The 9496-nt window shown below is 45.7% G+C and overlaps 2 protein-coding genes across 2 annotated transcripts; both read left to right on the top strand.

Annotated features, from left to right (window-relative positions):
• The first annotated feature begins 29 nt into the window (after positions 1-29).
• LOC129817736 (complement C1q-like protein 2) lies at positions 30-1431 on the top strand. Its single transcript, XM_055873247.1, has 3 exons — positions 30-244; positions 607-744; positions 1047-1431. The coding sequence occupies exons 1-3, from the start codon at positions 100-102 to the stop codon at positions 1337-1339; spliced, it is 576 nt and encodes a 191-aa protein (XP_055729222.1). The 5' UTR covers positions 30-99; the 3' UTR covers positions 1340-1431.
• Positions 1432-7226: 5795 nt separating this feature from the next.
• On the top strand, positions 7227-9273 carry LOC129817733 (complement C1q-like protein 2). The gene is made up of 3 exons (XM_055873243.1): positions 7227-7691; positions 7850-7981; positions 8200-9273. Exons 1-3 carry the CDS (start codon positions 7436-7438, stop codon positions 8469-8471), a joined length of 660 nt encoding a protein of 219 aa, XP_055729218.1. The 5' UTR covers positions 7227-7435; the 3' UTR covers positions 8472-9273.
• The last annotated feature ends 223 nt before the right edge of the window (positions 9274-9496 follow it).

The following is a 9496-nucleotide window of genomic DNA, read 5'->3' as shown; positions in this document are numbered from 1 at the left end:
TTTTAAATAAACCAATCCATATATATCTAACTCAACATATGAGGAAAAGTCAGACATCTCAGCAAATCTCTCCCACCCAGTTCGTTCAAAAGCCCTGTGATGGAGTCTGTTTTGGCTGTGGTGGTGTTGCTTTGCTGTTGTGTGGTTGAGACTCAGACGGAGAGTGATTTCTCAGCTGTCCCGTCCGAGGTTGACAGGCTGCTGAGGGAACTGACAGCCCGAGTGGAGAAACTGGAGAGCGAGGGTAACAGTAATGTTGGCCATTTCTTATCATTGTACCTAGACTTAGTTTCTTTATGTGTGTCGGTATTCCTACGGGCGTGCAGGAACACTGTGTGTGTGTGTGTGTGTGTGTGTGTGTGTGTGTGTGTGTGTGTGTGTGTGTGTGTGTGTGTGTGTGTGTGTGTGTGTGTGTGTGTGTGTGTGTGTGTGTGTGTGTGTGTGTGTGTGTGTGTACTCATGCATGATCAATAGAAGTGTGTGTTCATCATGCTCTGTCATTATTTTAACAGTATCATTGGAAAGAAGTGCAAAAGTTCAGGATGTCAAACTATCTGGCTTGAAACGTTTGATGTGTAGTAATCTGAACATAATGTATTTTTACAGGCAAACCAAAAGTGGCCTTCTCCACTTCACTTAGGGTCAGTGAGGAACATTATCACTTCGGACCTTTCGACGAGGACACCACCGTGGTGTATAAAAAGGTCACTACAAACATCGGTGAAGCATATAACCCAGAAACAGGTATTTACCCACTAGATAAGTCTCTCAGCATTTTATTAAAGGTGCAATCTGTAACTTCATTTTGTGTCAAACGCTGTCCTGCACTTGTAAACTGAGGGGATGGGACTTAGCGAATCAAACAGTTTGTTTAATCTTTCGGTTCTTGGCTGAAAGTGTTTGTAGTACTGAGTTGCCATTGGCAATGATGAAAGCTACAGATTGCACGTTTATGTATTTTACTGAGTTGTCTTTATGTCCTTGTTCTGTTGTGTCATAATCACATAAAGTTGTTTTTGTCCACCTTGCTTTCCCACCTGATGCAGGTGTCTTTACTGCACCTGTGGGAGGGGCCTACTACTTCACATTCACTTGCAATGTTGGGAATTCAGGGGTGGCGAATGCAGCGTTGCTTAAGAACGGTGTGAACATGGCTGCCGTCTATGAATATGCCAACCCAAAATCCGGTATTTACCACAGCGGGGCCAATGGAGTCACACTAGTCCTGGTGGAAGGAGACAAAGTCAATGTGGTTCTCTGGAGTGGCAGTAGCATATTTGACAACAGCAGAATTAGCATGTTCAGTGGTTACCTTCTATTTCCTATCGATACTAAGTAATATTAAAAGGCTGATAATGACATGGCATGACTTAGCAAGAATTGAAAATGCTTATTTCAACATTTCATTAAAGGAATAATCCACTCAAACTATCTTCTGGTATTCTTTTAATTAGTCCACTGTTGATTCAGTCCCAAAAAATGTTTGCGCTGCTGGTACGAACTGGTGAAACCAACATAGCAGTAGTTGGTTGGGCTTGACACACCAGGGCTGCTTGTACACAACCTAAAACCTGTCTGGACTCACATTGTATGAGACTGTAATCCATCACCAGGAAGACAAAAGGTCAGGGGAAAGGACTAACAAATCATCTCCAAAATCTCCTGAAAACAGAAAGGTTGGACTGTTGGGCATGGGGCTAACAACCCGAAACCGCAAAAACGTTACAACAAATTACAATTCTACAAATGGATGCAAAGATCTCCCAGAGTCCCAGACTCGTATGACCACCATCAGTGAAAGCCTACGGGAAAATAGTGACTGACTTATGGGAGCACTAAACACCAAAAACAAACTGCACTGGCTTTTGTCATTTTTGAACAATGTTTGAGTCTAGAAAGCTGGCACAGGTTTCCAATGAAATGAGGAGATACAAGTTACAGATCCTGGGGGTGAGTGAAGTCAGGTGGACTAGTTCTGAATCCACGAGAACCAGCGCTGGAGAAACAGTACTACACGCTGGTGTCAGTGGTGGAAAACGTACCCAATTGTCATACTTGAGTAAAAGTAAAGATACCTTAATAGAAAATGACTCAAGTGAAAGTGAAAGTCACCCAGTAAAATACTACTTGAGTAAAAGTCTAAAAGTATTTGGTTTTAAATATACTTACGTATCAAAAGTAAAAGTATTAATCATTTCACATTCCTTATATTAAGCAAAAGAGACAGAACCATTTTCTTTTTTTAAGGATGGCCAGTGGCACACTTCATCACTCAGCCAAAATTTACAAACAAAGTGTTTGTGTTTAGTGAGTTGGTCAGATCAGAGGCAGTAGGGATGACCAGGGATGTTCTCTTGAGAAGCTTGTGAATTGTACCATTTACCTGTCCTGCTAAGCATTTGAAATGTAACAAGTGCTTTTGGGGGCCAGGGAAAATGTATGGCGTAAAAAGTACATTATTTTCTTCAGGAATATAGTGAAGTAGAAGTAGAAGTTGTATAAATATAAATAGTAAAGTACAGATACCCCCCAAAAACGAATTAGGTAGTACTTTAAAGTATCTTTACTAAGTACTTCACACCCCTGAATGGAGTCGACATCATCCTACAGAAAGGTGTAGAGAACTGTAATTGAATGGAAACCAATCAGCAGCACAATGATAACTGCCAGACTCAATGGACAACCTACCAAACTAACAATAATCAAATGTTATGCTCCCACAAACGATGCTCTTAGGGACTCATGAGGTTGTTCCGGTTGCTTCTCTCCTAGTTGTGTACTGTATGCTGTTAGAATCTATGCTAACAGCATGTCTATCAACATGGTATCGCTAATGGATTTGGGTTAAATGGGTGAACAGTGGCAAGTGTTACTGAGTGGACCGTCCTGGCTAAGTAAATGTAGTAAGAAGTGGTAGTTGCATCACTTGGTGTCCACTCCAAGGAGATACTAGGAGTTGGGAGAGACTGGGCACCATGGCAACTTTCATTTAGTGTCTTTGACTGGTCAGTCCTTGAGTAAACATTCTTAAACCTTGGAAGAGTCGTGCAAGGATGAGGAACCTATTTTTATTATCTGAGAATGTTTTACATCTTATCTGGTTCATAGTCGCCTATCTAATCTACAACCTGTCAGATAAAATCATGAATTATTACTTGAGAAGGGACAAACCCTTTTTTTCCTGTGGTTAACTTCCTCCTCGTAATATGGTTACATATTTCTAATGACCAGTGAGAAGTCCAATGGCTTCATGTTATGTAATCAAGGAGCCTCAGAAACTGAATGTACCATACTGTCACGTTCGTCTTGCTGAGAGAGAGTGGACCAAGGCGCAGCGTGTGCAAAATACATTCTCTTTTATTTTAGAGAAAGGAAAAACACGTAACGAACACTTTAACAAACTGAAACAAAACAACAAACGATCGTGAAGCTATAGACGTAAGTGCACACACAAGCTACAAACGTACAATATAGACAATTACCCACATTAACCTAGTGCCTATGGCTGCCTTAAATATGGCTCCCAATCAGAGACAATTAATGACATCTGTCTCTGATTGAGAACCATTCAGGCAACCATAGACACAGCTAGACACCTATATTAAACACAAACCCATCTACTCTATTTAACCCCCTAAACCATACAACCACCCTAGACACTACAAAAACACATACATTCCCCATGTCACACCCTGACCTAACTAAAATAATAAAGAAAACAAATAATACTAAGGCCAGGGTGTGACAGTACCCCCCCCCCCCCCCCCCCCCCAAAGGTGCGGACTCCGGCCGCAGAACCTGAAACAGAAGGGGAGGGTCCGAGGTGGCCCCCATCATGGCGGCGGCTCGGGCGCGGGACGAGGCCCCCACTCCACCATTGTCAATACCCGCTTTGGTGGCGCCTCTGGAGCGGCGACCCTTGTAGCAAGTCCCGGACTGAAGACCATCCCAGAGGGGTAGCTCCGGACTGAGGGGTAGCTCCGGACTGAGGGACGGCAGCTCATGGCTGGCTGACGGATCTGGCGGCTCCTGGCTGGCTGGCGGATCCTGGCGGCTCCTGGCTGGCTGACGGATCTGGCGGCTCCTGGCTGGCTGGCGGATCCTGGCGGCTCCTGGCTGGCTGGCGGATCTGGCGGCTCCTGGCGGCTCCTGGCTGGCTGGCGGATCCTGGCGGCTCCTGGCTGGCTGGCGGATCTGGCGGCTCCTGGCGGATCCTGGCGGATCCTGGCGGATCTGGCGGCTCCTGGCGGCGCCGGGCAGACGGACGGCTCCTGGCGGCGCAGGGCAGACGTGCGGCTCCTGGCGGCGCCGGGCAGACGGGCGGCTCCTGGCGGTGCCGGGCAGACGGGCGGCTCCTGGCGGCGCCGGGCAGACGGGCGGCTCTTGGCGGCGCCGGGCAGACGGGCGGCTCCTGGCGGCGCCGGGCAGACGGGCGGCTCCTGGCGGCGCCGGGCAGACGGACGACTCCTGGCGGCGCCGGGCAGACGGACGACTCTGAAGGCGCCGGGCAGACGGACGACTCAGAAGGCGCCGGGCAGACGGACGACTCAGAAGGCGCCGGGCAGACGGACGACTCAGAAGGCGCCGGGCAGACGGACGACTCAGAAGGCGCTGGGCAGACGGACGACTCTGGCCGGCTGAGGCGCACTGTAGGCCTGGTGCGTGGTACCGGAACTGGAGGTACCGGTCTAAGGACACGCACCTTCAGGCTAGTGCGGGGAGAAGGAACAGGGCATACTGGACCCTGGATACGCACATTAGACCTAGTGCGTGGTGCCGGCACTGGTGGTACCGGGCTGAAGACACGCATCTCAGGGCTAGTGCGGGGAGCAGCAACAGGACGCATAGGACTCTGGGGACACACAGGAGGCTTGGTGCGTGGTGTAGGCACTGGTGGTAATGGGCTGGAGACACGCACCACAAGGCTAGTGCGTGGAGGAGGAACAGGGCTCTGGAGACGCACAGGAAGCCCGGTGCGTGGTGTAGGCACTGGTGGTACTGGGCTGGGGCGGGGAGGTGGCGCCGGAAATACCGGACCGTGCAGGCGTACTGGCTCCCTTGAGCACTGAGCCTGCCCAACCTTACCTGGTTGTATGCTCCCCGTCGCCCGACCAGTGCGGGGAGGTGGAATAACCCGCACCGGGCTATGTAGGCGAACCGGGGACACCATGCATAAGGCTGGTGCCATGTAAGCCGGCCCGAGGAGACGCACTGGTGGCCAGATGCGTTGGGCCGGCTTCATGACATCCGGCTCAAACATCAATCTAGCCCTGCCAGTGCGGGGAGGTGGAATAACCCGCACCGGGCTATGAACAAGTACAGGAGACACCATGCGCTCTACTGCGTAACACGGTGTCTGCCCGTACTCTCGCTCTCCACGGTAAGTACAGGGAGTATGCCCAGGTCTCCTACCTGACTTCGCCACACTCCCTTTCAGCCCCCCCCCCCCAAGAAATTTTTGGGGCTGACTCACAGGCTTCCTACCACGTCGTCGCGCTGCCTCCATTCGCCGGTATCCCTCCTTGCATTGCGCCAGAGAATCCCAGGCGGGCTCCGGCATTCGCCCTGGGTCGATCGCCCACCTGTCGATCTCCTCCCACGTAGTGTAGCCCAGATCCTGCTCCCATTGCCATAACTCCTGTGTAGGTGGGTCCTGTTGCTGTTTCACACGCTGCTTGGTCCTTTGATTCTGGTGGGTAATTCTGTCACGTTCGTATTGCTGAGAGAGAGTGGACCAAGGCGCAGCGTGTGCAAAATACATTCTCTTTTATTTTAGAGAAAGGAAAAACACGTAACGAACACTTTAACAAACTGAAACAAAACAACAAACGATCGTGAAGTTATAGACGTAAGTGCACACACAAGCTACAAACGTACAACATAGACAATTACCCACATTAACCTAGTGCCTATGGCTGCCTTAAATATGGCTCCCAATCAGAGACAATTAATGACATCTGTCTCTGATTGAGAACCATTCAGGCAACCATAGACACAGCTAGACACCTATATTAAACACAAACCCATCTACTCTATTTAACCCCCTAAACCATACAACCACCCTAGACACTACAAAAACACATACATTCCCCATGTCACACCCTGACCTAACTAAAATAATAAAGAAAACAAATAATACTAAGGCCAGGGTGTGACTGTCACGCCCTGGCCTTAGTATTCTTTGTTTTCTGTATTATTTTAGTTAGGTCAGGGTGTGACATGGGTATTTATGTGGGTTTTGTAGTGTCCAGGGTGATTGTAAGGTTTAGGGGTTTATTTAGAGTAGTTGGCTTTATGTTTAGTATAGTTGTCTAGCTGTGTCTATGTTGTGGTTAGTTGTCTAGGAAAGTCTATGGTTGCCTGAATGGGTTCCCAATTAGAGACAGCTGGTTTCTGTTGTCTCTGATTGGGAGCCATATTTAAGGTAGCCATAGGCTTTAGTTTGTTGTGGGGAATTGTCTATGTCTGAACGTTTGTAGCCTGTGTATGTGCACTACGTTTATTAGCTTCACGGTCGTTTATTGTTTTGGTTAGTTTGTAAGTGTTTTTGTTTCGTTTTTGCCTTCTTCTATAATAAAAGGAAGATGGCTTATTTTCCTCATGCTGCGTTTTGGTCCGAATCTCCAACACACGATCGTGACAGTGACACATACATACTGCAGTCTCACAGAAAACAGTTTTGTCCACATAACCTGATTAAATAAAATGCTTTTTGTTCTGTTCTGAAAAATAAAACAAAAATAAGGATCCTACCTACCCATGTCTCAAGAATGTTAAAAAATAATAATATTGGTTATAGAGAAATAAGTGTATTTCTTGTTATCAATATCTGCTATTTCAAGGTTATGTCAGTTGGCCATACGGGTATTATGTTTAGTTTTTCTTCCTTTACTACTATAGATAAAACATAGACCTACATTTTATAGAAATATTGTGGAATGCGCTTTAATCAAAATATGCTTTTTTGTCTTTGTTGCTCTACTTCAGGGTTGGTGATGTCATTTGTTGACAGACAGAGTTGAGTGAACCTTGCTGATACCAGGGTTCATAGTCGCCAACAATCTGTCAGATAAAACCATGAATTATTACTTGAGAAGAGAAAAACACTTTTTTTTCTGTGGTTAACTTCCTCCTCGTAATATGGTTACATATTTCTAATGACCAGTGAGGAGTCCAATGGCTGCTCCGGGGGTGGGGACACAGACCAAAAACACTCACGTGTATCCTTACAAATATCTGCATAGGGTTAAATCAGATGCCGTGTTGATGAGAAACATCTAGTTGATTATACATTTTTTGGTTCTGAAGAATAATTATTATTTTGGCATACTCCTATTCCCATGGAACCCGATGTTATTGTTTTACCAGGCATGTGTATAAATAGCCAACAGGAATGACTAGTTACAAACACCTTCATTTGTTGCTTTATTAAGAGATGGAGTCTGTCTGTGTTCTGCTGCTGTTGCTGTGCTGCTGCAGTCTGTCTGGTGCGCAAGTTGTGAGCAGTAGTGAGGGAAACGTCGCAAGCAAAAGCTCTCAACGCGTTGACGACAAAGTAGGAAACATCTGGATGAAAGAGCTGCTGGAGAGTGTCGGTGAAGCGGCTGGCACCACCGGCTCCCTATCGGACATCTACACTGTGCTGAGAGAACTTAGTGCCAAAGTGGAAAATCTGGAGAAGGCATGTAATGGTGAGTGAGTGACTGAGCACGATATGATGGTGTTCTTGCTACATTTTGTAATATTGTGAATTGCCCCAACGGCCTGTACTTCTATAGACAAAGTTCATTTCAATCAGTTTTGGTGTTTGTGTGTGTTCTTGAAATAATTTACACCTGTTTCTTCACAGAGAGACCTAAGGTGGCGTTCTCAGCGTCACTCTTCCCATCATCTCAACACAAAGGGCCCTTTAAAATTGACACCACCCTGATATTCACAAATGTTATCACAAACATTGGCGAAGCTTACAACTCTGGAACAGGTAGTTTATTTTACAGCATAATTACTGTTTCTAATTTCATTTATTTTAAATTGTAATATGAGCTCAGAGGGCTTTGATTGTCCGTGACTTTTATAGACCTCCGAACATCAAACATGCAAGTCATATATAAATTGAACCAAAAGGAATTCATGTTTATCACGAGTATGATGTTGAAATGAATGCATCTATTGCATGCATCTCCTCTGTCTGCACTGCAGGTGTCTTTGCTGCACCGGTGAGAGGGGTCTACTACTTCACGTTCACTTGCAGTTCTGGGACTACAGGAAAAGTGAATGCGGCCCTGTTGAAGAATGGCCAAAATATGGCTGCAATGATTGAAAATGGTAATACTGACAGCATGGGGTCAAATAGTGTAATACTGCAGTTAGATGAAGGTGATCATGTTATCATTATCCTCTGGAGGGACAACAGCATCTATGACAATGGATACAGGAGCACATTCACTGGTGTTCTGCTCTTTCCAATGTGAGGAGAGCATACCATTGGCTTTTTGTAACTATAATGATTGTAAAGTTTTGTAGGAATGTATGTACAATAATCAAACACTGATGTTCGTCATCCTTCAGGAAATACTACAGGTGCATTTCTCCAACGTTTATGCAAACAGGATTCTGAAGGTTTTACAAATGTATGATTTATAAAGATTCTTAATCACCAATAGAGTAAAACTGGTTTATCAGATGTCGCAGATGCATAGGAATCCCCCCACTAAGATATCCAGCACTAACTACAGTGAGCCTGAGCACACTGTACTAGAGCATATGTGTAAGGACCGACGCCAGAGATGAGAAGCAGGTACGGGGAGTCAACATTTCATCAGGAACAAACAGGTAACAGGACAGGAACAGCGTCAGCACACGGGTAAACAAGGACATATGACAATCAATGCAGAAGCAGGGAACAGAGTTGGGAACCAGACAGATATAGGGAAGGTAATGACAGAGGTGATTGAGTCTAGGTGAGTCCAATAATCGCTGATGCGTGTGACGGGGGGGAAGGCAGGTGTGCGTAATGATGATGGCAGAAGTGCTGGGGAGCCTGGTGCCCTCGAGCGCCAGGGGGGAAGAGCGGGAGCAGGCGTGACAATATGTTTAGTTGAAATGAATTTTTTTCACTTCTTATGTTACCAAGGAGCCTCAGAAACTGTATGTACCATACATACTGCAGTCTCACAGAAAACAGTTTTGTTAATGTTAATTTACATAACCTAATTTTATAAAATCCTTTTTGTTCTGTTCTGGAAAATAAAACAAATATAAGGATCCAACCTACCCATGTCTCAAGAATGTTGTTTTATTTGTTTAAACATTGATGATAGAGAAACAAGTGTATTTCTTGTTATCATCCATATCTGCTATTTCACTGTTATGTCAGTTGGCCATACGGGTATTATGTTTAGATATTTTCTTCCTTTACTACTATAGATAAAACATAGACATACATTTTATAGAAATATTGTGGAATGCTCCTTTAATCAAAATATTATTTTGTCTT

This window comes from Salvelinus fontinalis, chromosome 20, assembly GCF_029448725.1.
Source record: "Salvelinus fontinalis isolate EN_2023a chromosome 20, ASM2944872v1, whole genome shotgun sequence".
In the NCBI taxonomy this organism is placed as follows: Eukaryota; Metazoa; Chordata; class Actinopteri; order Salmoniformes; family Salmonidae; genus Salvelinus; species Salvelinus fontinalis.
This window is presented reverse-complemented; position numbering and strand designations above follow the sequence as displayed.

Coding starts and splice junctions, on each gene's coding strand:
- LOC129817736 (XM_055873247.1), top strand. CDS start 100: ATGGAGTCTGTTTTGGCTGTGGTGGTGTTGCTTTGCTGTTGTGTGGTT. Junction 245..606: donor GGAGAAACTGGAGAGCGAGG/GTAACAGTAATG, acceptor GTATTTTTACAG/GCAAACCAAAAGTGGCCTTC. Junction 745..1,046: donor AGCATATAACCCAGAAACAG/GTATTTACCCAC, acceptor CACCTGATGCAG/GTGTCTTTACTGCACCTGTG.
- LOC129817733 (XM_055873243.1), top strand. CDS start 7,436: ATGGAGTCTGTCTGTGTTCTGCTGCTGTTGCTGTGCTGCTGCAGTCTG. Junction 7,692..7,849: donor TCTGGAGAAGGCATGTAATG/GTGAGTGAGTGA, acceptor GTTTCTTCACAG/AGAGACCTAAGGTGGCGTTC. Junction 7,982..8,199: donor AGCTTACAACTCTGGAACAG/GTAGTTTATTTT, acceptor TCTGCACTGCAG/GTGTCTTTGCTGCACCGGTG.